The following is a 27,984-nucleotide window of genomic DNA, read 5'->3' on the forward strand; positions in this document are numbered from 1 at the left end:
GAGTTATGCTTGAAGTTAAGTTCTTCTGTATAATTGAAAAAAATAATAAAATAATAATAAAAAAAAATGTTTAAAAAAAAAGCTTCAGCACACACACACTGCAAACGGCTCTGGCTTCACTTTTACCATTTTGTTCAAAATATTGATGTTTAAACTTCCGTATAACATCCAAAAAGGCATTTTTGGTTACTCACTGAATCTAGACACTTCTCACTTTAAATGTATTCATTTATTGACAAAGTTTACATTAAGTTTTTCCATTTCTTTTTATTTTCAAGAAAGATTTTGATGTGTGCATGTAGGACTTTTTCATTATAAGCTAACATAGTATGCTTTGGATTAATGTATGTAACCCTCACTGTTCTTATTCTGTCTTTGTATTTGTATTTCTTTTGTTGCATAATTAAAAATAAAAAAAAGCTTCACCACACACACTTCTCCATGCCTTTATATAACTCATTTACACTTTACATACACCTAAAATGTTAATTTACCAAAATAAGAGGCATCATACAACATGCATGTTGTTGTTTATTTAGTACTGAGCTGAATAAGATATTTCACATAAAAGATGTTTACATATAGGGTGAAGTCTCTCTTTAAATTTTTACAGAAAATCTCAACTGATCTTGCATCACATCATTTTTATTGGTCTGAGTTTTTTCGATTACGAGTCCGACTCTCTAACCATTAGGCCACGACTTCCCCGAAAGGAAGATGTCAGGAAAATGGGCTGCATACACACACTTTTACACAGAAATTGAGGGTGAAAACAGTCTTATATGCCTACTGTAGATATGCATCCATACAAAATCTTAACAGAAAAATACAAGCATATACACACATACATGCAGACAAAAGACACCAATGCACAGAAACACACACCTATACAATATGATCAGTTCATTTTTAATTGCATTGTTTCATTAAATATTCATTTAACTTTCTATTTAATGAAATACGTTTATGGTGTTGCTATGGCACACTAAAGCCAATAGTGTCACTTTACTGTTAAAAATAAAATGGTTTATTTGAAATTACCTGTGCTGTTTTAATATTGGCCCATTTTACCTGAATGTTGTAAGAGACCCATGCTAATTTATAAGAACATCATTAGATCTCATGCATAGCTTATTTGATGGTATTATAAGTCATTTACCAACGCGTGGCCCATTTTAGCTGACTTCACCATAGTCCACAAGAGAAAATAATAGTTGAATTTATAAAAATGACCCTGTTCAAAAGTTTTCATACACTTGATTCTTAATACTGTGTGGTTACCTGAACAAACCAAAGCTGTGTTTTTTTGTTTAGTGATAGTTGTTCATGAATCCCTTGTTTGTCCTGAACAGTTAAACTGCCAGAAAAATCATTCAAGTCCCACAAATTCTTTGGTTTTCCAGCATTTTTGTGTATATGAACCCTTTCCAACAACGACTGTATGGTTTTGAGATCCATCTTTTCACACTGAGGGACTCATTCGCAACTATTAGAGAAGGATCAAACGCTCACTGATGCTCCAGAAGGAAAAAACATGCATTAAGAGCCAGGTGCAAAATAAACCGTAAAGGTGCAAAATGTGCAAATCGTTTTCAGACTTGACCCTTGTGGCACTGATGAAAACGTTTTGCACATTTTGCTCCTTTGCACTTTATTTGTGGCCTCCGGATAATACATTTATATGAGCAGTTTGGCCTATATTTCTTATTTTTTTGACTGCTGGATTTACAGAAATCATTTCACTTTTAAGAAGTCAACATTTAAACAATGCATCAACTACTGATGAACAAATTCATTCTTATTTCAATCAGTTGGTTATTTAACCATCTATTACTGTCTTTGGGAGGCTTTTGTCTTTCAAATACATCAAAATGCAAAAATTCACTTTATTTCTTAATTTTAACTTTTTTTTGGTCATCTGAACCTCTTTTTCAGGTAAACAAACTAGATATTTCAGTTTTTAAGTGTTTTATTTTTAAATTATTTATTCTAATTTAATGATTTAATTATTAGCTTTTCATATATTTTCTTCTTTGTATTTTTATATCAAGATGGTACAAGATCATCCCATTTAAATCAATGTGATAAACAAGTAATCCAAACGTACTAGTCTGATTACATTACCTTAAATGTGTATTGTAATGGACTACGTCACTAAGTACAAGTTTTGTGTAATGTGGAATCAGTAACAGACTACAATTCTAAAGTAACTTACCCAGCTCTGTTAACATTTAGATATTTAAGTGTCAATGTAAAAAAAAAAAAAAAATCTACTATTCCACTGAAAATTTTATTTTGACAATTTAGTTGGATAATTGAATAACCAACGACAGAAAAACTGAAAAGGACACGATTGACGGCAGAAAGAGTTGCAAGTTATTCATAAACTCCTGACCCCAAGTGTGAGCCTCAGCAAGCACCCGCCGTTCAAAAAGGAAACAATAATATGTGATAAATATAAGATAATGGATAATTCCAAAAAGAAAGGAATTTGAAACGTGAAAAGAGTCACACAGCTTTTGCATGATAACATTTTAATGTGAGGCACTGTCAAGAGCTACGGTATGTCTTGCCTTTACAAAGGAATGGACACACTGGACGCCGAGAATGGTAAATGTGTACAGTGAGGAATAAAAATATTGGTCCACATCCACAAGAAAAAGATTTTTATGGCAATTCACTCAGACCAGCTGAGAGAGTGAATTAAGTATATGTCTGCTAGCCATTGAACAAGAGGACAATATTTCATATTGTCTTGCATGACAGTATCTAACATAAATATACAAGTTTTCAGATCTGGGTGTAGGATAATACTGCAACGAGTCAACACTTAAATAGCAATTAAAAGGGGATTAAAATAAAACTGTTAGTGTAAGAGGCAAACTCAGTGGATTGAAATTACAGGGAACATATAGGTAGTGGTTATATTTTCAAGAAAGGTTACCTACTAACTGTACGGTGTGTGAAATCAATATGTATCACACTCGAGTGAAACTGTGAAAGTCTGGACAATCTTCTAATGGTTTTCATTGGCTAGCCTCAGTCACACATGGTAGTAGCCTATCAGATCAAGAAATGAATAAATTCACTTCAGACGTTTTCTTCCACCGGAAAGGCTGCAATCACAGTAGAAATGAGAAACCGTCGTCGTATATTCCTACAGAGAAAAACCTCGCAGATTCAGAACGAATGTTAAGAAAGCTGGATAGCTAAGAGCGACGGATGAGTAACTGAATGCCTACACCATACATGGATTTAAAATACAGAGAAAACACACAACTGGTAAAAAACAAAACACTTTGCTTATTTACAGATTAGACAGTCTCTCGACGAGTCCTTTGAGTTGTCTGGAAGGTTTATAGATCCACTCCAGAAGGCAACAGGTCCCCATCTATGGATTTTACAGACACAAGGCTATGGTACACAAAACGTAGCTCAAACACAAAAGTCTTTCCTTAAGAGTCTCAGGAGAAGCATCTGTGTATTTTCTTCATAAATGGTACGTCCTGAAGCGGAGCCCACTGCATAGTGCGATACTGTTCATGAACAGCCGAACGAGGACAGAGTTTTTAATATTAGTCTGGCATGTCGATGCACAGTTTGGGCGGCGGCACAAAGTATTTGCCAGGACTTTGGGTGATCACCACACCTGTCTTCTTACGAAATATGGGAGGGATTTTAGGCACCTCGTGGATGGGCAATTCCTCGGACGCATCGGAGTCCTCGTGGTGCAGGTCATAGGATATGTTGCCATACTCCCTCAGGAAGGGGAAGAGTTCGAGAAGAAACTGGCAGAAGTCTTTGCGAATGCCAAACCACCCTGATATAGAGGGAAATGAGAGAGGAAGAGCTCAAGTCAACACTGAAAGAAAATTAGGGGAACATACAGTATTATCGTTTTCTTTTGCATGATTTTTTTCATTTAAAACGAACATCTAAATACAAATATAGAATAAACGGTTTGCGCTTGTGATACAGAAATGTTCGGAAGAAAATGCGAGTGAGTGAAACAAATCATGTGTGATGAGCTACATAGCTAAATTTATCACTTAAGGTTTGTGGTTTGTTTAAATCACTCATTACAAATAAGAAAAATAATATTAGTAATGCCTACTTTAGCACACACCACTATGTAGTTCTCACTATACTGGAAGCATATCCAGTTTTGATGAATTATTTTTATTTAAAAATGATTTGCAAACAATTCTGAATCATTCTTGTCAAGCCATTATAAAGAATGAGTTCAAAAGTCTCTTCTGCTCATCAAGTCTGCATTTACTTGATCAAAAATATTGTAAACCGTAACATTGTGAAATATTGATGCAATTTAAAATAACGGTTTTCTAATATACTTTATTTTTATTCATTTCATCAAAAAAGTAAAAAAAACAACAACAGCATTTAAAAAATATTAGTGCTGGGCAAAGATTAATCGTGATTAATCGCATCCAAAATAAAAGTTTTTCTTTATATAATATATCTGTGTGTACTGTGTATATTTGTTATGTATATATAAATACACACACATGAATGTATATATTTAAGAAAAATATGTTATGTTTATATATTAAATATATTTATATATAATATAAATTATATGAATATAAATATATACACGTAAATACATGTAAATATTTTCAAAATATATACTGTATGTGTGTGTCTTTACATATACATAATAAATATACACAGCACACACAGATATATTATATAAAGAAAAACTTTTATTTTGGATGTGATTAATCACGATTAATCTTTGCCCAGCACTAAAAAATATATATATAAATCTTTTCTAACAATACAAGTCTTTACTTTGATCACTTTTTATCAATTTAAACCATCCTTGCTGATTAAAATAAGTAATTTCTTAAAAAAATAAAAATAAATACTGACCCCAAACCTTTAAACAGTAGTGTATATTGTTACAAAAGATTTCTATTTTAAATAAATGCTGTTCTTTTTAACTTTTTATTCATAAAAGGATCTGGAAAAAAATTATCACGCTCCAAAAAATATTAAGCAGCACAACTGTTTCAACATATCAGATTAGAATGATTTCTGAAGGATCATGTGACACTGAAGTAATGATGCTGAAAATTCAGCTTTGCATCACAGAAATCAATTACATTTTAAAGTATATTAAAATGGAAAAACATTAAATTGTAATAATATTTCACAATTTTAGTGTTTTTCTGTATTTTTGATCAAATAAATGCAGCCTTGTTAAGCATAAGAAACGTCTTTAAAAATCCTACTGATCCCAAACTTTTGATTGGCAGTGTAGGTAACACACGTACAGTGATTGCCTCCTTTCTGGCCAAACGTTGTCACCATTAGAGTCACCAAAGAAACCCAGAGGGGAACAAACACCGGGACGTAGTTGGAGTTATAATGACCATCCAGCTTGTGAACGAGAAGAATCTGAAAACACAAACACTGATGAAAATCAACCCTGGATCGATAAAGCTCACAGATCAGCTGCATAAATTAAATTATATTAATCAATTAGGGTGAACTATTCCTTTAACATCTGGTCAACTGATACATGCACATAGCTTATATTGGTGCAGAAATATGGTCAACTGACCTTGAACTACTTCAAAGCTCAAGAAGTATTTTTCCCATTCTTTTTTTTTTTTCTTATTCACAACACAGATGCTGAAAGCTTAAAAACATTTGCTGTCAAACTGATTGCTGTCAAAACTCTACAGCGCTCCAGATTACTGCCAGCAAAAATGATACGGGATCCAAACGAGTTTTTAGATGATAAATGACAGGATAGCTTAATAAAGATGGTTGTTCAAATGTGCTACAGTTGAGTGCTTGATTTATAACCTGAAGTATACATCACCCTATTCATTTCAAACCAGACATCCCAAAAATCATCATAAACCAGCAGTATGTAGATCGTAGAGGTCTTGTTGTCTTGTCAACTGCTCACGTTATTTTTGTACTTCACAGGGAAGCCAAACTGTTGACTGTGTTGGGCGTGTCTGGAGCCATATTCAAATAATGGAAATACATTTTGTGAAGTAGAGCTACTGCTGCACACAAGACGGATTGTCACATGTCATTTTAGACATCGCTTTGCTTATGGCAAAAACACTAGAAAACAGCAGTGTGGGAGAAGTTACTAGCAGCTGTCATGTAATCAAGAGTAAATAAAACATTTGCCGTAATAGTTTTGATCATACAGACTCCGCAATTGTGGTGATATTTCAGTTTATTTTGTAGAATGTATGATTTTTATTAGGCTCCATATGGTTGTTTAAACTTGTGTAAACTATTTTAGGTTAACATGGACCTTTATAGTTATGCAGGTTTTGTGATCTACAATTGGCTTGGTAAGATTGTTTTTTTTTTTAAGAAATTAATACATTCATCAAGTATGCATTAAATTGATCAAAAGTGACAGTAAAGCCTTTTAGATTAAATAAACGCTGTTCTAATTCATTTTCTATTCGTCAAAGAATCCTTTTCAGTGTATTACGTTTTCCACAAAAATATTAAGTAGCACAACTGTTTTCAACATCAATAATAATAATAATAATAATAAAATATGTTTCTTGATGATCCATTTCTAGACTGGTTTAAGAAATCATTATGGGCTGATCTCTACCCAAGACATGCTGAGTGTCTTCAGCTTACTTATTGCATAAACACAATCAAGGAAAAATTGAATGATGTTGGAATCAAACCTCAAAGGTAAGCAGGGGCACCACTATGGTCATCCAGCTGATTGCCATGGTGATGTGTGTGCGCCGCTGCTCTGCAATGACATCCATGGACCGCAGGAAGAGCACAGACCAGACAATGTAATAGAGCACCACCAGACACAGGAAGGACATGAGAATCCACAGCGGCACGCACACCACCTGGAAAAGACACAGCACTTACTCTCATAACAAGACACAGAGCTCAGATTACAAAGCTGGTGGCCCAACTGCAGGTGACTGATGATATGGCAGCAGTAAATGAGTGTGGCTGCCCTCCTTACCAACCACGGCCAGCTGATGATCTTATCCAGCCTCAAAGCGATGAAGATGAACTGAAGAATATTTACAGAGCACAGGATCTCCAGCTGATGAAACAACACAAAGAGTGCACAATCAGGCATGACTCATTTCTGTAAAAACAAAGATCGACATGCTTAGGGAGATATGCTTGGTATCATGTGGTTAAATCTCACAAGAACTGTGGGTTATATCAATAAAAAAAACAAAGAAATAAGAAAACATTGTTTATAAAAAGAAAGAGAGCCAGTTTTAGGAGTAAAGAGTAAGATTTTTTTGTATTTTCTAATTCTGACAATATTTTATATCTTTTTTCTTTACCATAGTACAAAATTATATTAAAAAAGTTATTTAGTTTTCTTTTCTATAAATCATTATATATAATATATATATATATGGCCTTTTATTGTGGCCAGCCTAAGGCACACCTGTGCAATAATCATGCTGTCTAATCAGCATCTTGATATGCCTGTGAGGTGGATGGATTATCTCGGCAAAGGAGAAGTGCTCACTAACACAGATTTAGACAGATTTGTGAACAATATTTGAGAGAAATAGGCCTTTTGTGTACATAGAAAAAGTCTTAAATCTTTGAGTTCAGCTCATGAAAAATGGGTTCAAAAACAAGTGATACGTTTATAACTTTGTTCAGTGTATGTAAATGTCAAAGATGAAAATCTTGTCAGGTTTATTTAAAACAAGAATCATTAGATGTCATTAAATGACTGTTTAAGGATCAAAGTGCAGCCTCTAAATACTGATTAATTGTCATTTTAAATATTTACCAATCTTTGCCACAGTCCTTCAACCCACTAGATTTGAGCCATTTGTCAGCAACAAGTTATTAATCATTTAAAATATAATAAAGTTTAATGCGATCACTTTTTCTTTGATATATTTTAATAAGTAGAGGTCAGAATATGTTGTTTCATTTTTACATAAAAAAGAAACAACAATGTTGTCATTATTTCACCCATATTTTGACATTTTATTTTCACAAATGTTATTTGAAACATTAAAGTAGATGCTTTATTTAATATGCTTTCTATGTATATAAAATCACTTTTGTAAATTTAAAATGCGAATCTCGTCTTTGACTCATAAACCAAAGATTAATATATAATACAAATTGTATTACTACAGAAATGAAAACAACTGTGACAAATGGGAATAACTAAATTGTCATGAAACTAATGTCAATGCAAAAAGGCAAAAATCAGGCTTTGTTTTCGATGCATAAAATATGACCTCAACATAATTTGTTCGACTTCAACCATACTGAATGGTTGTGGTAGTTTGTTACAGACAAATCTTCCTCTGTGATTGTAAATCACGGCCGATACCTCAAGTGACCGGTCGTGCCTGAATCCCCACACGCACGCCGCCACTGAGACAGGTGAGACGAAGAAGAGCGGCATGAAGACCAAAAGCCAGAAGTGTGTACCCCGCTGCACACGGTCACACACCAGCACCTCGAAGGTGAGCAGGAGGAGGTGGATTCCCACAGCAATCAGCATGGCCTTAAACTCCACGCAGGTCTCACCCTCAGCCCTAAAGACGATAACTTACAGCATGACATGACCAAATTCACACTTCCTTAAAGGGACAGGTCACCAAAAAATGACAATTCTGTCATCATTTACTCACCCTCATGTTATTCCAAACCTGTATGAGTCTCTATCTTCTGCTGAACACAAAAGAAGATATTTTGAAGAATGCTGGTAACCAAAGAGTTGCTGGTGACCATTGACTTCCATACTATGGAAAAAAAAATACTATGGAAGTCAACGGCTACCTTCAACTGTCTGGAAACTCATACAGGTTTGAAACAACATGCGAGTCAGATAATGACAGAATTGTCATTTTTGTGTGACCTGTCCCTTTAAGTCATAAAGGCAACATGATACGGCATTCTCACAAAGTTCACTAGTGTGCTGGCAAGACTTTACCTACAACAGACGCCTAAATAACCAATCGTTACAAATCATTATTTTGACACCGTGAGGGTGTACACATAAATTATACTAAATAAGACTAGGAAAGTGTATCGGGGTCCTCAACCGTATGAAGGCTGACATATGAAATAATACCCATTTTTAAAATAGAACCTTTAGACAAAATAAAAAAGCTGCATATGTATTTTGTGTCATATTTAATACATCAGGCTTTTATGGGTCATACAGTATGATATACTCAGACTCAGAATATGGAGGAAAAACAGCTCAGATTTATTCAGAGGCCCAAACTGAGCAAAAACTATGCAATTTTGGTGCAGATGCTGATATGTATGTATATGGCCAAAAAGTAGGAAGAAAATCTCGTAGCTGGTAATGTAAATCAATGAGATCTTTACTTACATAAAATCATAGAAATATCAGTTGTCACACTGTATCTCCAATAATAAGTAAGATGATAGTTAAATGCTTAATTTGATTATCAAATCATATAATGCAATACAATGATGATGACTGAGAGATGAACAAATTAGCGTTGATGATTTGAGACTGGAACATGAACGTGAGTTTTTCTAGAAAATTATGTATTGATAATCAAGTAAGCCTAAACTGTTTCAATCCATTAAGTGTTCATCTTGAAATATCAATATATAACACTATATAAGAGTGTATATTTCACAGCCAAAAGGAATGTATGTCACATTTAGAATGACACTTGCAACAGATTAGATTAGGGAACACCTGTTCACTATTAACTAAGAGTTTCCCCTCAATATACTCAAATATTGACCAAGGTAGCTGTTGAAGTAGTTATGGGTATTGGGTCGGTATAAGAGATCTAGAATACGGTCATGCAGAATAAAGCATGCTTTATATGTAGTAAAGCGCCAATATGCTGGTAATATGCAGCTAATAAGGAGCTAGTTAATAGTGAATAGTGTTCCCTAATCTAAAGTCATAGCACAGGTCTTTCACTTGCTAAAAAAGCAACAATCAAGCACAAACCAGAAGGTATGCAGTAAATTGTGTGCGACAGGTTTTTCAGCACCGTTTTGATCATTTAAAGGCCCCTGCAATTCAGGCATCAGATTGCATTAGACTTCATTGCAGACTCAATCCTACAAACTAAGGGTTGGGTATTGTTTCAATTTGATCAATTCCAATTCTGCTTATCGATTCCCAGTTTCGTTTCTAATATCAAACATTTATTCTGTGTCTCTTGCTAAACATTTAATGGCTGCTGAATATCATGAAGAAAAATCAGGTGGCTACACAAAAACTGGACTCGAATAAGAGCCGTTTGTGTGCAAAATGGAGCAGCACGATTCTGGATAAATTTTTTTTTTTTTTTTTTTTTTTTAAATGGAGGTTGTAGTTACAATTCTGAAGAAAAAAAAAATATTAGACAACTAAACAAAATCACATGGAATTTGACTTTTAATTTACTTGTTACATTACTGGATGAATCAGTGTTTTTCAACGAATCTCTTGACAAATACATTTTTAACAGCCCCTTTTCGCCAGCTAAAAATAAAAGATGTGCACACAGGAATTTTAATTTTACAAGAAGTCTCCGATTCCTGACCTTAAGTATCCGATTCTGGAATTAGAATTGATTTTCGATTCCCAACCCTAATCATAAGTGGGGAGCTGTGTCTGACCTGTACTGTGGGTTGTGCGCCCAAACCCCGGTGCCCACGGAAGCCCCAATGATGACCATGAGTTTCCAGAGCCAGATGGGCGCAAACACCGCCCAGTAGCTCCACTGGATGATGCCATCCAGCCTCAGTGACAGCAGCACGGAGAAGAGCAGCAGACAGGTGTAGATCAGGAACTTACTGCAGGACAACAACACACATGCGGTCAGAGCACATGCTGGACACATCTGTCAAACTTACCTGACTTACATTTAGTCATTTAGCAGACGCTTTTATCCAAAGCAACTTAGTTACAATACAAATCAATCAAACTCAACAAAAAGAGCAATATGCAAGTGCTAGACGAGCCTCACGGAGACAGAACACTAAAGTATCTGAGAAGCTTCCCTTAGTGCTGTCAAAAGATTAATTGCAATTAATCACATCCAAAATAAAAGTTTTTGTTTACATAATATATGTATGTGTACTGTGTATATTTATTATGTACATACACAAACAAACAGTATATTTTGAAAATGTTTACATGCATACATTTAGATTCTCATTTTATTTTATATATAAACACATTTTTCTTAAACATATACATGCATGTGTTTGTGTGTATATATACACACATAATAAATCTACACAGTACACATATATATTATGCAAACAAAAAACCTTTATTTTGGATGTGATTAATCGCTTGACAGCACTACGAAAATTAACCATGGTTTTATTGTAGTAAAAGTGTAGTAACCATGGTTTTTTTGACGTATTGATTTGTACCATGCAGTTATACCGTGGTAGTCTAGTAAAACCATGGTTAATTTGTGGTTACCATGGTTTAACTACAGTAACCATGTTTTTTTTGGTATCAGTTGTAGTAAAACCATGGTAAATTTTCGTAAGGGTTTAAACGTCCGCGAACGAATCTTTAGGAAAACTGGCGTGCCGTGTTTTAAGTCATCGCTTTCGCCAAAGTGCTAAACACATGTCGGTTTCGGTATTAAACGGTTTAGAGCTGCGAAACCATGCTAAGACCAATCCAAAGGCCTGCACGGTGAACATTAGCAGCTAAGCTAACAAAGTGAACGGTAGCGAATTAAAAACAAAGCGCTGGGTTTGATCGTTCATGTAACACACACAAGTCTTACCTAGGGTTGAAATCTTGAAAAACACCTCGGATATTCATGGTTTCCTCTTCAGACCATAGTTAGATGAAGAGAGAAGGGAAGGAAGGCTAACTCTCTTCAGACAGCTATCGCGCGACCAAACGCGGTGACGTCACACGTCTGATTATATGAAAACAAACATGTTTCGGGGATTAAAGTTATTATTTCAAGGTCACTGTAGCGAAATGAAATGTTACATTCATAAACTTAATTTATGTAATATAACCTATCCTGGCCAAATACGTGTCACATTTAAACTCTATGGGGTCTGTCTCTGTTATGAAATCTTTAAAATGAAGCAGAAGATCAACATTTTCGACAAATATACACTATATTGCCCAAAGTATTGGCACCCCCTTCTAATGAACAGGTTTAACTACTTTAGTAATTTCCATGAGTATAAATCTTAATGTTTAAGCATATAATGATATTCTAGGGAATTGTGTGTTTTTAATTTTATAGCAACAGTTTGGACAGAACCCTTTTCTATTCTAACATGACTGTGTCTCTGTGTATAAGACACGGTTCAGAAAGACATGATTGATTCGTGGAAGAACTTAACTGGTCTGCAGAAACCTCTGGTGTGACTTTAAATGCAGACCTTGAGCCAAAAACTCATCACCAAACACCAATGACACTATATGGACAAAAGTAATGGCACCTCCTTCTTTATAACAGAAGGCACTAACAAAACTGTGGCAACAAGGATGGAGCATAATTCATGTATTTAATAACTGTATTTCCATCTCTGTTGCAACAGTTTTGAAAGTGTCTAAAATGACTGAACCCCTATACAAGTCATTGGTGTTTGGTGATGAATTTGACAAAAATATGTATCATAATAAACTGTATTTTGCATCAAAGAGAATAAGTAGATGTACATAATACTCACAATTGTTCATTTAAAAATGTATACGTAAACTTTATTTCCAAATGTAGTTGAGCAAACATGATTTAATGAAAATGTCTGTTAAGTGCTTTATTACTATTATTAGTTAATGTATGGAAAACCATGTGGCATAAATTTGGTTAATATTTACATAAAACCTGCAGTATTGCTTGATGTGGATATAAAATCCACCAAACTGTCGAAATGACCCTGAACCCATTTCACATACACCATTGTTAAAGTGCAAGGGTTAAACTCCAAAATAAACACTTTTTGCAATCACAAAACTTTAATATGTAAATTCAATAATTTAAATAAAATAAAAAAGGTGGCAATGTGGGCTGGTACAGAAACGATAGCATGAACGGGTGCAGAATGGGCAATAAAAAGATTCCAAAAACATTTTTTTAGCACATGAAAGGTCTATTTACATTAATATACAAAAAAATATTTTAGAATTCAGTCACATAATGTATGATTACAATTTAAAGCGTGGTTACTGTAAGAACAATCATCAGCTAATGCAAAAATCATTGTTTTTTAATGAGCTTTCATATTTTCATATTAGTGCACAAGTTCTAGCTGATTAGACGCGAAAGGCAAGACTCCGCTGACGTAATACGCAATGCCGAGTGAGAGCAGAGCAATGACGAGGAGCAGCAAGAGCACTCGCCAGAAGCCAAGATCTTCCACAAACTCCTGCCATGTAGTGCGGAAGCTGGACAACATGCCATCGCTGTGATGCAGGTGTGGGTTGAGAAGAGAGTGGCTCTCCATGGCACTGCAGGAGATACAGCAGCCGATAATGAGTAAGAACACTTATGAAGAACGATTCATAAGTTTGAACGTTTGGATTATAAAAAAAACAGGTAATGGTAATCATCTCACCTTTCATTCTCAGCCATGTGCATCTTCTCCAGACTGGAATGGGAGCTGCGGTTGAAGCCCTTCACTTCTTGTTCCTCCAGGCCCTCCAGCAGATGGAGCGCGTCCTTATTCACACCGCGTCTCTTGGCCAGCACCAGAGGAGTGGCTCCATTGTGATTACTGTTCAGATCAAAAAGCATGGACATGAAGCGGTCAGGTTTTTTGTGGCAACTAAAGGTTAATTCATGAATCCTCACTGAGCAAGACACCACATTTCAGGGAACTGGCCCTGTAATATATGAACTGTTAGACAGGAGTTTTCAAACTGGGGTCCGGGGCCCTCAGGAGACCACAAGGAGGTGTTAAGGGGTCAGCAGAAAAAAGAGAGTGGGGAGAAAATTATTAATATAATACAGGGCTGCACGATATATGGCATGCGATTGTCACGCGCATCTCGTCAGTAAAGCCGGTTCTGTGATTAGTAATAAATCTCCATCACCTGTTTTCAAACGGAGCGGCATTTAATACACAGATGCGCGTGACAATCGCATGCGATATATCGTGCAGCCCTAGTATAATAAAATACCATAAATAAAAGTTCATCATTTTCAGAATGTGATATTATGCTTAAAGACTGGCCAGAAATCCTGAGATCAACTGAACAGAAAGTACTTTCCTGATAATACTGTACACATTTATTATTTTTCACATTTACACTATGGTTCAATTTTTTTTAAATGTTAAAAAACTCGTTCACCAAGACTGCATTTGATCAAAAATATAGTATTGTGAGATTGTGAAATATTATTACAATTTAAATGAACTGTTTTCTATATGAATATATTGTAAAATGTAATTTATTTCTGAGTAAAAGCTGAATTTTCAGCATCCAGTCTTGAGTGTCACGTGATTCTAATATGCTGATTATTATCAGTGTTCAAAACTGCAAAACCCCTTTATTTCCATCTGTTATTTCATAGTTTTGATTTTTCTAAATTAAATATATGTAAGTGTCATGAAATGTTTGACTGGTAAGGTACCGTGGAATAGCATGTGAATGCCAGTATAGCACTATGGTAATTCAGTACCATTATATATAGTCACTGTACCATCAAGATCATAAAAACACTGACCAGATGTCAATCTTGAGGCCGTTGGACACCAGGAAGTGGATGGTGTCTACATGTCCACACATGTGCAGTGCCGTGTTGCCCTGTGAGTCAGTGGCCAACAGATCAGCACCAAACTTATGCAGCAAAGAGCAGATCTCCACGTTTCCCCGAGCGGCAGCCAGATGCAATCCGGTCCGTCCCCGGCAGTCCCGGGTGTTTGGGTCGAATCCGGACTCCAGGAGCCGTTTAGTGTGAGCGAGATCCCCGTCGATGCAGGCCTGCAGCAGTGGCACGGTGGTCTGCAGGGAGTCACTGATGAACACGTAGGACATGTTGCACCTGATGTCTGAGATTTGGAAATAAAAATCACATTTGGAACAGTTGACATGACTTATTTAATATATTTTGATATTTAAAAACTACTTTGAAGTTACTTTTCTAATTGCTTTATAATCATTATGCACTATGCAGTCATATTAATAGATTTTTTTACAAATTTGACAAATTAATTTCTCACCACACTGCAAACAGTTGCTTAAAAAGGCTAAAAACAGTTACAGCACCTAAAATACACCTCAAATCTCTGTGTTAGCATGTATTTATGATGGATGCTTCATGCACCAAACATTTAATAGGTTAAAGCTTCAAAAACTGTAAATGTTTATTAAATAAAGGTTATTAATTATGCTGAAAATATCATTTAGATTACATGACAACTAAACCTCATGAAGCTAGCGGACTAGCTTAGTCAAGCTAGTGTTATTCAACAAAGCAAACAAACAAAACACACGACTGTGACCAATAACACCGTTTAATAACTTCCTTTATAGAAGGTAAATCAATACCTCGGAGTGATATCTTGAATGTATCTTATCAAATCCGCAGCTTTCCCAGCCTCTGTTGTGGGAAAATAGAAATGAAATGACGTAAAAAGATGGAGTTTGCCAAGCTCTATAGACTACAAGCCCCAGAGCATGTTATGATCACAAATATTTGACTTCCGCGTCTTAGCCTCGAAATCTGGTCAGTGTAGTTTTTCTGGCGCTGTTGACTATTAGAACGACTCAGACATGGACTGCGGTACCCACAATGCACCGCGATGTATTTGTATCCGATGACGGCCGAGGATGGAGGCAGGTAGGGAATTTGTGGTTAAAAATAAGAAAAAGATCAGCGATTTAATGATTCTTTCGGCTGACAACGTTCAGGCGACGTTTTAAGTTAGAAAAGCATCGACAAGAGTCTAGTGAGATCTGCTTGGGATTCCCGCAGAGGAAATTTCGTAACTGAGTTTCAAGTTGTCTCATTGTTCTTCAGTGGCCTGTGCATCTCTCGCTTGCAAATACTGACTAATAGAGTTCCTCTGGTCCTCGAGTCGTTGTTGTTGTGGTTCAGATCACCAAAGCTATTACTCTGTATGTTGGTACTAGCACTAACAAACTATTACCATGGTAAAACCATGTTTGTGGACTTTTACCATGTTATGTACCATGGTATTCAAGTTCCTTAGAGTACCCAGTAAATACATGGTATCTGATTATGTCATCTTATTACATGCAAGTACATGGTACATTAGCATCTGGGACCATCCCAGTGTTTCTGTGAGGCATGTTGATGTCAGAAGTGCTGCTATGTGTTTATCAGGAATTTACTGTGATTGTGTCACAACACTAACATGTCACCAATTATTCCAGTTCTAGCCAAGTATGAGAATCAAATCAACGTATTCTCTGAGTTCCTAGAAGACCTGCCAGATGTAGACGAGCCAGTATGGATCTTGGGAGCATGTTATGATCTTAAAACAAGTAAGAGAGGCCATAATGTAGTGCATATTGCTTTCAGAATTAATTAACTATATCAACACACATGCTGTTATTAAATTGGATTTTGCATATCAGCCATCCTGCTCTCTGTAATGGCATCAGCCATTAACCACTAATTGTGACCCTGGACCACAAAACCAGTCATAAGGGTACATTTTTCGAAATTGAGATTTATATATATATCATCTGAAAGCTCAATAAATAAATTTTCCATTGATGTATAGTTTAGGATAGGACAACTATTTGAAAATCGGGAATCTGAGGGTGTAAAAATAAATAAATAAATAAATAAATATTGAGAAAATCGCCTTTAGATTTGTCCAAATGAAGTTCTTAGCAATGCATATTACTAATAAAAAATTCCAAAATTAAAGTTTTGATATATTTACAGTAGGACATTTTCAAAATATCTTCATGGAACATGATCTTTACTTAATATCCTAATGCTTTTTGGCATAAAAGAAAAATAAATTTTGCCCCATACAATGTATTGTTGGCTATTGATACAAATATACCTGTGCTACTCAGGACTGCTTTTGTGCTGCAGGGTTACAATTAAGAAATTAAATCTGGGTTTCACTTGTCCTTGTTACAGTGTAATTATACAATTATATTAAAAGCACTGAGTAATAATAATTAATTAAATATACAGTTACCACAGGGTTCGGATTAGTTGCATCATTTACTGTTACATTACTCTGGTGCACCGGCAGCCAAAAGTTTGGAATAATAAGAGTTTTAATGTTTTTCAAAGAAGTTTCTTCTGCTCACCAAGGCTCAATTTATTTGATCAAAATACAATATTAGGAAATATTTTTACAATTTAAAAAAATCATGTTCTATGTCAATATATTTTAACATATAATTTATTTCTGTGATCAAAAGCTGAATTTTCAGCATCATTACTCCAGTCTTCAGTGTCATATGATCCTTTGCATGAAATCATTCTAATATGATGAACGATCATTTTCCAGAGAAATCAGAGCTGCTCGCGGATGTGCGGTCACGACTGTGGTTCACATACAGGAAAAAGTTTTCTCCCATAGGTAAGTGGCAAGTAAACTAGTCTAGCTAAATGGAGCTGACTTCAGTCCTGATTAGAGGATGCTTAGTGTGCTGAGAAGGGTGTTTGTCTGTGGTTTGCAGGAGGAACAGGCCCTTCATCAGACGCGGGATGGGGCTGCATGCTCCGCTGCGGACAGATGATCCTCGCGCAGGCTTTGGTCTGCAGGCACCTTGGTCGAGGTAAGCAAACGTGGGAGCTCCTTACCAATAACGGGTGTGTGGAATAGCTGCGACTGTACTACTCACACTATACTACACTGTATTCACAGTATTTCTGTATGAAGGGTGACATTCTACATTTGGCAAATGTACATTTACCAGTACGATCATTGATATAGAAATGAAATCCAAACCAAGGAGTAGAGTGAAAACTAGAGGCCAGTGAAAGAATATTCCTATCACTTTTTTGAATCAACATATTGTTTAATACATAAAAAAACTGAACATGCTTTAGTATATTCCTAACTATTTTAGAGTTTGTCATGTACATTGTTGAGATGACCTACAAAAATACAAAAAACATCATTAGTAGGGTTGGGTATCGAAAATCAGTTCCAATTCCAGAATCGGATACTTGTTGTAAAGTTAAAATTTTAATTCCACCTATCAATTCCTGTGTGCGCATCTTTTATTTTTAGGTGGCGAAAAGTGGCTATTAAAAATCATTCATTCAAAAGATTCATTCAAAAACACTGATTCATCCATTAATGTAACAAATAAATCTTGGGTGAGTCTTTGAATCATTGCATTCATAAAGTCCATGAGATTTTATTTAGTTCAGAAGATACCCGGCCTAAAAATCTCTATGACCAGAGGCTTATTAAAACATGAATAAATCCGCTCATTAACTTACAGCGTAACAGTGTTTGTTGCCTTCCATAGTTAATTGTTAATTGTGTTGGTTCTTGTTTCATGTCCTCAGTTTGGCAACCTGTGTGAGTGTCGCGTCTGAGGAGGTACATATTGCACCTCTTGAAGTGCTCTGCTTTACTGTGTGTTCTAGATTGGAGATGGGATCCAAAGAAACTTCAGCCCAAAGAGTATCATCGCATCTTGCACTGCTTTTTAGACAAGAAGGATAGCTGCTACTCTATCCACCAGATGGGTAAGGCATAACATGTGTGTGTGTGGGTGTGTGTGACTGTTGCTGCCTACAACCATGTCATTCAAGACCATTATTATTGGTCCAGCCCTCTCAATGACCATTGTACGTTTTGTTTAAAACCATTAGTTCACAGCAAGTGCACATCATTGCATTATCTGAAAGTCTCTATGTGTGAGTACTGTTCATCGCAGTGGCACTGAAGTCATGAGTATTGTGTGTCCTGTTTGTGTAGCTCAGATGGGCGTTGGAGAGGGCAAGTCTGTTGGAGAATGGTATGGACCGAACACAGTGACTCAAGTACTCAAGCAAGTGTCTTTTTTCTTTTCCAAAGACTGGTATCTTGAAAATAATATTTTGTTGTTGGACACATTTGTCTTGGTTTTAATGCAGTGCTTTTACAAATTTGCTGAAAATGTGCTCACCATTCCAAGATGTAGATGAGTTTGTTTCTTCATCAGATTTGGAGAAATGTAGCATTGCATCACTTGCTCACCAATGAATGGGTGCCGTCAGAATGAGAGTCCATCTCAATAATCCACAAGTAATCCACACCACTCCAGTCCATCAGTTAACATCTTGTGAAGCCAAAAGCTGTGTCATTAAGATGTTTTTAACTTCAAACTGTTGGATTCTGACGGCACCCATTCATTGGATCCATTGGTAAGCAAGTGATGCAATGCTGCATTTCACCAAATCTGTTCCTATGAAGAAAGAAAACTCTAGGATGACTTGAGGATGAAGACATTTTTTTAGCAAACTTTCACTTTTGGGTGAAGTAGTAATGAAGTACTGCATCATGAAATAGTATAATTATATTTAATATGTGCGCTTTACAAGTGCCACACTGCTGTAAATGAAAGCACCATTTAAATCTCGTAGTTTGAACAACATTTTGAGTGAACTAACAGCAAATGGCCGTCTGCTTGCAGGAAACTTGCCCTGTTTGATGACTGGAATACACTGGCTGTGTATGTGTCAATGGACAACACAGTTGTTATTGAAGACATCAGTGAGTATCTTTTTCTGATTAGTCATGTCACATTTATTTATATAGCGCTTTATACAACACTGATTCTTTCAAAGCAGCTTCACAGTAATAAACAGGGAAATAACTGTGTTGATATTCATCAGTTGTGAAACAACTTCAGCTGAGCTATAAATAGGGTTTCTGCAGCTTTTATGATGGTACATGTAAGATTTTTTTAAGATCAAATAAATTTAAAGGAAATGAGTGGAACACAATACGTCAATATGGTCTCTAAATTTAAATGTCTTGTATTAGTAATGCTTCAAAGTTTGAAAATACACCTTCTGACAGATTTATTTTAAAAGAAAAAAGCTTATGGCTTGAATAGCTCTACTTCAAGTTACTAGAATACCGAAAAAAAGCAAAAAAAAAGTTATTTGCTTCCTTGTTTTTGTCTTGTTTTCAGTGCAAATGTCTGTAAAATCAGTCAAAAATCAAGATGCATTTACTTGAGAACCAAAATGACAAGATATAGTCTTGTTTTCTGAGAAATTGATTAAAATTAAGTGATTTTATGATTAAAGCAAGAACAAATATGCCAGTTGTCTCAGAAGAATAAATTGAATTCAAAGGGAAAACAAGTTTTCATTCTGCACTGACAGATATTTGTTGTAAGTGCATGCAACATTTAATGCCATGACTATGAATGTAAGACATTCTGCTCTGATTTAAGACCCTTGTAAGCCTTAATTTGTATAAGAGTGAATTAAACTGCAGAACGCCTGTATAAAGCAGCTCTACAATAGTGTCATTATTCATCTCAAGTCAGTTGATTCACTTCAGTTCAATGTCAGTGTTGCAAAATGTATTAATTATGAAAAGACTTCAAATAGTGTCACATTCAGCACAATTCAGTCCAGCTTTTTGTTCACGTCCGATAGTGTCAGTGCAACGAAATCAATAATATTACTGAACATTTAAGTGTCTTTTAAACCCCAACTAAGCAAGCCAAATGCAACAGTAGGAAGGAACCCAGAAATGGAGAAAAAACCTCAGGAGAAAGTTCCCCCAAGTTCTCCTCTGGCCTGATGTCATTAGAGCCGAAGGAAGTTTATATAGGATGAATAATCTTCTTATTTCTCTCTTCCAACCTTCTTGATGTTCTCACCTCTTTCCTGTGGACCAGAGAAACAGTGTAAGCAGCCAGGCCGGGAAAGCATGTCCAGGGCTGGTCCCTGTGGCCGAGGAGAAGTGCCAGCGTCAGGCCAGAGCTGTTCAGAGGCTCAGGGAAAGACACTTAACCTTCAGTCCCAAAGGCCCCTGGACTGGAGGCCCCTGCTGCTGGTCATTCCTCTTCGAATGGGCATTAACAGCATCAACCCCGTCTACATTCAGGCCTTCAAAGTACCACACTTTTCTTTGTCTGAAGAGTTTATTGTATTCAGAGCCGAGTAGTAATGGATTACATGTAATCTGGATTACGTATTTAGATTAGAAAAATTAAGTATTCTTATTAGATTTTACATTTTAAATGACATGATTACATATTATTCACTCAATAGCAATATTGATTCTCCCTAAAACTGTTTTGTCTTAGTGAGTATCCTTAAGATTTTAAAATAAATATTTTAATAATTAAGTATCACATTTGCATGTTCACGGTTCTCTGACATTTATTAATGGTCACATGCAGGTAAACAAATAAAATTACATCTTTTAGTGTTTTATTTTGATTGATTTTATTTTCAAATGATTTTAATTTTGTGTTTTTATGATTTAATTTAGTATTAGCTTTTCATTAAACTCACAAACCCCAGTTTGGAAAACCTTGATGTAATATTTAATGCACTTTTTGCTGTTAATAACAACGAATGGAAAACATCTTTTTCTTTGTAATTTTCTATCAATATGGTACAAGATTATCCTGTTTAAATCAATGTGATAAACAAGTTATCTGATGATATTATTATGAAAAGTAAACAAATGATCTGTTTATATAAAAAGTAGTTTGATTATATTACCTAAAATGTGCAATGTAATAGATTACGTTACTAACTGCAAGATTTGTCATGTAATTTGGAATCAGTAACAGACTGCAATTTGTAAGTTATCTACGCAGCTCTGATTATATTATTTTTCATGTATCATAGACACACACGTTTCTTCTTCTTTTCCTAGGAGTGTTTTAAGATGCCTCAGTCGTGTGGTGTTTTGGGAGGAAAGCCCAACCTCGCCTATTATTTTATTGGATTTATCGGTGAGTTTTCTCAGTCTAATTTGTTAGCGCTTACAGAGTTTGGGTGATAAAATGAAATACTTAATACATACGCATGATCCAACGTGTTTCCCATTGAAAATTAATCGATCGAAGGAATCAGCGCAATGCTTTATCCTGGAAAATGTGTTTTTGAGGCATTCTCATTTTTTATTTTTCAGATGATGAGTTGATCTATCTGGACCCTCACACTACGCAGCAGGCCGTGGACACTGAATCAGGCAGTGCTGTGGACGACCAGAGCTATCACTGTCAGAGGACCCCACACCGGATGAAAATCACTAGCCTGGACCCGTCTGTCGCGCTGGTGAGAGCTCAAACCGTGTCACTGCCAAAGCAGAAGTGAATTCGTCTGCTCTCTGGGAACACAAGCATCCGACATGTGCATGCGCACAGAAAGCTGTCAATGTGTCAGATCTGCATCATGTGCATTTAAAGTGAAACCTGCTGCAGTCTGTCATTGATGGAAATCAAAGAACAAAAAAAGACAGAAATCACTCACTGCTCAACACTGATTAACTTTTGTAGCTTGAATAAAATTAATCTATTTTCAATTTATAGATTATGCATATAGTTTATGTGAAGATTCACTTAAACTAAAAGTTGCTGTTGTTATATTTTATAAAACCTATTAAATGTTAAGAAACAATGGCTTTACATTATATTGTAGGATTGAATGGCTATAATTAATGGCTTAAATTGAGGGAAAAATGCATTTACACTGGCACAAAAATTCAGATTTGTTTTGCTCACATCTGACACAGATCAGAATTTGTTGCACACGTGTAAACACAAAAATCCACACTAGATCCGAATGTTTTTTTCTGTATGCGCTCGCATTTTATTGAGGTGGAAACTTTATATAGGTAAGAAATTGCACATTCAGGAGCTGGTTTTCAACCCCTGCCCTGTGAATTTTATAAATGCAGCAGCTTCGCTACTAAAAGCCATTTTCTTATTAGCTCACATTCTACCTCTTAACGAGCTGTAAATAAAATAACGAATGAAAATGATCCATTCAGTTAGATTTTGCGCTGTAAAACATCCATGACAGCTGTTGTCCATATAAGTAATGTTAATAGCACAGCTATTCAAATCCTGAGGGTCAACTGTGTGCATAGTAAAGCGATCACTGACAATTATTTTTGGCAGGGGTCAAAATAAACAGGTGGGCCAAAAAATCAGGTATGTTCAAAAGATCGTATCTGTGCATTAAGACTTGCTGTGTAAATGCAGCCTAGTAGCAGTATTGGTGTCAATGATACTGGCCTTCATTAATAATAGACTACTTAGTAAAAATATGCCATTAAACACACTTTTAAAATATAACCTCTTTATGTTGTTTCTACGTTCAGTTGGAGATTCAATGTGAAATTATTACAATATAAATATTTTATATTAATGTGCACTTAATCATGATTAATTAGTGAAAAATGTGTGAATAAGTTAATTTATTAAAAAAAAGTATTTAAATATGCAAGTACTTTTGCTTAAGATTTTAGCATTGAATCATTATTACAATTGGAAATAATTATTTTAACTCTAAGGGGCCGTTCCAAATGTCCAATGCACTACTTTTCTGTTTTTTTTCTATGTAAATGCACTAGACGGACGTGTATGACGGTCTCACATATTTGCAGCGTCTCGCACATGAGTGCCGTGTTTTTAAAACGTCGTATAAAGTTAAAATTTCAACTTTTACACACAGCGCTGCTCATCAATGTCAGTTCCAAAACAATGGACCAATCAGAAGAGCCCAGAGGCGGGGTAAGCGTTGCTTCGGTTTACAGTAGGAAGTTGACGTGGCAACCGTTTTATTTGACGGCAACAAGGCAGAGAAAGCATTCTGTGCTGTGCTTTTTTTAAAAACCATTCCTGAGCGCTGCGTCTCGCGTTTTTAGACACAAAGACGTATTCTGTGTGACTGTGAACGGCCCCTAACTGACTCTTTGTCTGAAGACATACCCATGTTCATATTCCAGGTTGACAAATATTACAAAAATGTTCATCCATTGAAAATCACTTCTCGACGAACAAATGCGAGAATGAGCCAAACGTCTTCAGCTACAGATGTTAGAAGGCGTTCAGGGTTTCATTTCATGGATCAGTAAATGTGAATGTTTGTCCCTAGGGTTTTTTCTGCAAGAGCGAGGAGGACTTTGACAGCTGGTGTGATCTGGTTCAGCAGGTTAGATCAAGAACATGATTTACCAGCTTGCTTTCTTTACAGCTTTGACTTGCTTTCATTATTTCCCTCTGATTTTAAGGAGCTCCTCAAGAAAAGAAATTTGCGGATGTTCGAGCTGGTAGAGAAACACCCATCTCATTGGCCTCCGTTCGTTCCTCCCACCAAACCAGAGGTGCAGACCACAGGAGCAGGTACTGAGGAATAAGCACTGTAGCATTGTGTGCTAAAATTTTCTATGAAGCCTGTATTTGTAATGCATTAATATCAGGATATTCTTAATGCATGCATAATATCTTAAGTGAAGAAATGAACACATTATGCAAATTACAATGGATTATAGTTCCCATAGTTATAATGTATACAAGTCTCATATCTTGAAGTGTCATATACAACCCCAAATCAGAAAAAGTTGGGACGGTATGTTAAATTAAAATCAAACTGAAAACAGTACTTTGTTAAATTATCTTTGACCTGTATTACATTGAAAACAATACAACAGCACATTATTTAATGTGTTCCTCATGAATTTTATAGTTTTTTTCAAAAACACGTATTCCAATTTTGGTTCTTGCAACACATTTTTAAAAAAAGTTGGAACAGTAAAGCATTTACCACTTTGTAATGTTGCCATTCCTTTTCACAACACTTAAAAGACGTTTAGGGACTGAAGACACCAAGTGATGAAGTGTTTCAGGAGTTTTGTCCCATTCTTCCTGCAAACAAGTCTTAAGGTGGGCAACAGTACTTCAAAATGCGCCACACGTTCTCTATTGGAGACAGGTCAGGACTGCAGGCATGCCAGTCAAGTACCCGTATCCTCTTCCTCCGCAGCCAGGACTTTGTAATGTGTGCAGAATGTGGTTTTGCATCGTCTTGTTGAAATATGCATGGGCGTCCCTGGAAAAGATGTCTTCTTGAAGGCAGCATATTGTGCTCCAAAATCTCTATGTACTTTTCAGCATTAATGATGCCATCACAGAAGTGAAGGTTACCTTTGGCAAGGGCACTGACACAACCCCATACCATGACAGACCCTGGCTTTTGGACTTGTTGGTAACAGTCTGGATGATCCTTTTCTTCTTTGGTCCGGATCACACGGCGTCCATTTCTCTCAAAAAATAACTGAAATACTGATTCATCTGACTAAAGTACACGTTTCCACTGTGTGATGGTCCATCCCAGATGCCTGCGAGCCCAGAGAAGTCAACGGCGCTTCTGGACACTGTTAACATAGGGCTTCCTTTTGGCACAGTACAGTTTTAACTGGCATTTGTGGATGTAACTACGTATTGTGGTACTTGACAAATGTTTGCCAAAGTAGTCCTGAGCCCATGTGGTGATATCACTTATAGATGAATGACGATTCTTGATGCAGTGTCGCCTGAGGGATCGGAGATCACAGTTGTTCAGCTTAGGCTTGCGCCCTCCTTTATGCACTGAAATTCCTCCAGATTCCTTGAATCTTTTAATTATGTTATGCACTGTTGAAGGTGAAATATCCAAATCTCTTCCTATCTTTCTTTGAGGAACATTGTTTTTAAACATTTCAATAATTTTCTCACGTATTTGTTGGTAAACTGGCGATCCTCGGCCCATCTTTGCTCCTAAAGGACCAGACCGTTCTTGGATGCTGCTTTTGTACCAAATCATAATTACAATCACCTGTTGACATCACCTGTTTCAAATCACATCATTATTTAACCAATTTACCTGATTACTAGCCCTAAATTGCTCCTGTCCCAACCTTTTTTGGAATGTGTTGCAGGTCTGAATGACAGGAAAGGATGTATATTTACAAATGAAATGAAGTTTACCAGACAAAACGTGAAATATTTTGTGTTCATGTTGTCTGCAATGAAATACAAGTCAAAGTAAATTTAGAAATCACTACTTTCTTTTTTTATTTGCGTTTTTCATATTGTCCCAACTTTTTCTGATTTGGGGTTGTAATTTTACTTTAAAGGAATAGTTCACCCCCCCCAAAAAATGTCCTCACTCTCAGGCTGCCCAAGATGGAGATGAGTTTATTTCTTCATCAGATTTGGAGAAATGTAGCATTGCATCACTTGCTCCGCAATGGATGCTCTGCAGTGAATGGGTGCCGTCAGAATGAGAGTAATCCACACCACTCCAGTCCATCAGTTAACATCTGGAGAAGACAAAAGCTGTGTTTGTAAGAAACAAAACCATCATTAAGTAATTTTTTATAATCCATAATGTTTCTTCAGTGGAAAAAGTCCATCTCCTGTTGTCTCTCACATCGAAATCCATCCACATATTTGTTTAGAGACTGTTTTGGACTGTTTGGGTTTGTAAACAGTGCTTGATCTGAGCAGATTCAGACCAGACAACTAGAGGAAGCATTATTATGGATTATGGACTCGTATTTTAACCAGAAACAACAGTTTGACATTAAAAACATCTTAATGATGTATTTGTTTCCTACAAACATGCAGCTTTTCATGCAGTCGTGTGGATTACTTGTGAATATTTACAAGAATATTGTATTTGTTATTTTACTTTAGGCAGTAAAACACACTAGTGAAATATAGAAAGATACCGATAGGATATGTATAATACTTTATAAATAGTGCTGGGCAACGTTTAATCACATTCAAAATAGTTTTTGTTTATATATATATATATATGTGTGTGTGTACTGTGTATATTTATTATGTGTATAATAAAGACACACACATAAAGTATATATATATATATACAACAAATATAATCCATTATAACTTGTGTGGATATAATAAGCTGTTTATCGTGTGTTATGCATCAACATATTCAAAGGTCATAACCACAAATAGACAGCACTGTAATGTATTACAACAGTTTAAATGATTCATGAGATGCTATGACTTATTATAAGGGGTTTTCAAAGGCATCATATGTGCATTATAATGCATAAAGAATACATAAATACAGGCTTCATAGAAAGTGATTGAAAGAAGACTATGCAGCATAACCATGGTGAACTGGTTTTGTTTCATCATTCTTACCGTCTGTGCTCATTCTTCTAGAGTTCATCGAGTCCCCAGACAAGCTTTTTGAGTCAGAAGAGGAGTTTGAGATCCTATATGTGTGATCAGTCCACGGATAAAGAGATGTCAGTAGCCTTCTTCTGCTCCACACTGCACAAGTGCCTCCGATCAACACCGAGCACACGCTTACCGTACGCAAAAAACAACAGCAGAGCAGAAAAGCCTATCAGTGAGGAAAATAAGAAGCAACTTTGTGTGACGTTTAGAGGTTGCGTGAGAGACTTAACTATGGAAACAAACAGAGAACTGTTTGCATGAACTTTTCCGTACTGTATCATGGTGAGGTGAAGGCTTTGATGAGGATCATTTCTTTACAACCTCAACACACTCTACCTCCTGACAGCAGGAGATGGATCATATGCAGACATCTTTAATTCAGTGTTATTCAAGGAAACAAATGACAACCTTATTGGTTAAACAAGTGCCTCTCTTGATGACATATTTATGATTCTGACTGGTGAAGGTGACGTTTCCTTTCCTACAGTGGGTTAATTATTTCACCCACATCTGTAAATATGGCTTCAAATGAAGATATTTAAAAATGTTTAGCGCATTTTTGATCGGTCCTATCACTTTTTAAAAAGAAATAAACTGTAAAGCTACTAAATTATGAGATCCTATCATTTATTGGTGAATATTGTCCCTTTCATGTCCACACTGTCTTTGTATGTTTATAAAAGATGACAAATCTGAACAGGACTCTTTTTTTGACTTGTGTCTAAAATAATGTGTTATATAATATTAATATGTAACTTATTCAAAGAAAAGATTTATTGCATAAATTACAAAAAAATGAGTATAAAATGCATTTATATTAAGTGTAGTTCAAATCTATTAACATATTTACTGACACATCGCTCGAGACT

At 35.8% G+C, this 27,984-nt stretch overlaps 3 protein-coding genes across 4 annotated transcripts; 1 reads left to right on the forward strand and 2 right to left on the reverse strand.

The window, feature by feature from the left end:
• Positions 1-1,714: 1,714 nt before the first annotated feature.
• LOC306855728 (transmembrane protein 185-like) lies at positions 1,715-11,902 on the reverse strand. Its single transcript, XM_079394558.1, has 7 exons — positions 11,763-11,902; positions 10,630-10,806; positions 8,357-8,564; positions 6,998-7,081; positions 6,699-6,875; positions 5,298-5,421; positions 1,715-3,820 (listed from the first exon to the last, which is right to left on the reverse strand). Exons 1-7 carry the CDS (start codon positions 11,798-11,800, stop codon positions 3,576-3,578), a joined length of 1,053 nt encoding a protein of 350 aa, XP_079250684.1. The 5' UTR covers positions 11,801-11,902; the 3' UTR covers positions 1,715-3,575.
• A 715-nt stretch (positions 11,903-12,617) lies between these two features.
• Positions 12,618-15,617, reverse strand: LOC306855736 (ankyrin repeat domain-containing protein 46-like). Its single transcript, XM_079394567.1, has 4 exons — positions 15,494-15,617; positions 14,670-14,994; positions 13,558-13,716; positions 12,618-13,450 (listed from the first exon to the last, which is right to left on the reverse strand). Exons 2-4 carry the CDS (start codon positions 14,978-14,980, stop codon positions 13,234-13,236), a joined length of 687 nt encoding a protein of 228 aa, XP_079250693.1. The 5' UTR covers positions 14,981-14,994; positions 15,494-15,617; the 3' UTR covers positions 12,618-13,233.
• Positions 15,618-15,730: 113 nt separating this feature from the next.
• Positions 15,731-27,810, forward strand: LOC306855725 (cysteine protease ATG4A-like). Of its 2 annotated transcripts, XM_079394554.1 has the most exons (13): positions 15,731-15,785; positions 16,343-16,453; positions 17,446-17,517; positions 17,618-17,716; positions 18,540-18,641; positions 18,874-18,946; positions 19,571-19,650; positions 20,795-21,012; positions 21,787-21,865; positions 22,045-22,190; positions 24,015-24,071; positions 24,151-24,262; positions 27,098-27,810. In XM_079394554.1, the coding sequence occupies exons 1-13, from the start codon at positions 15,776-15,778 to the stop codon at positions 27,160-27,162; spliced, it is 1,224 nt and encodes a 407-aa protein (XP_079250680.1). In that variant the 5' UTR covers positions 15,731-15,775; the 3' UTR covers positions 27,163-27,810. The 2 variants fall into 2 exon arrangements, with proteins under 2 accessions (XP_079250680.1, XP_079250679.1); XM_079394553.1 differs by lacking the exon at positions 15,731-15,785 and having other exon boundaries at positions 16,318-16,453.
• The last annotated feature ends 174 nt before the right edge of the window (positions 27,811-27,984 follow it).

Source organism: Barbus barbus, assembly GCF_936440315.1.
Source record: "Barbus barbus genome assembly, chromosome: 36".
In the NCBI taxonomy this organism is placed as follows: Eukaryota; Metazoa; Chordata; class Actinopteri; order Cypriniformes; family Cyprinidae; genus Barbus; species Barbus barbus.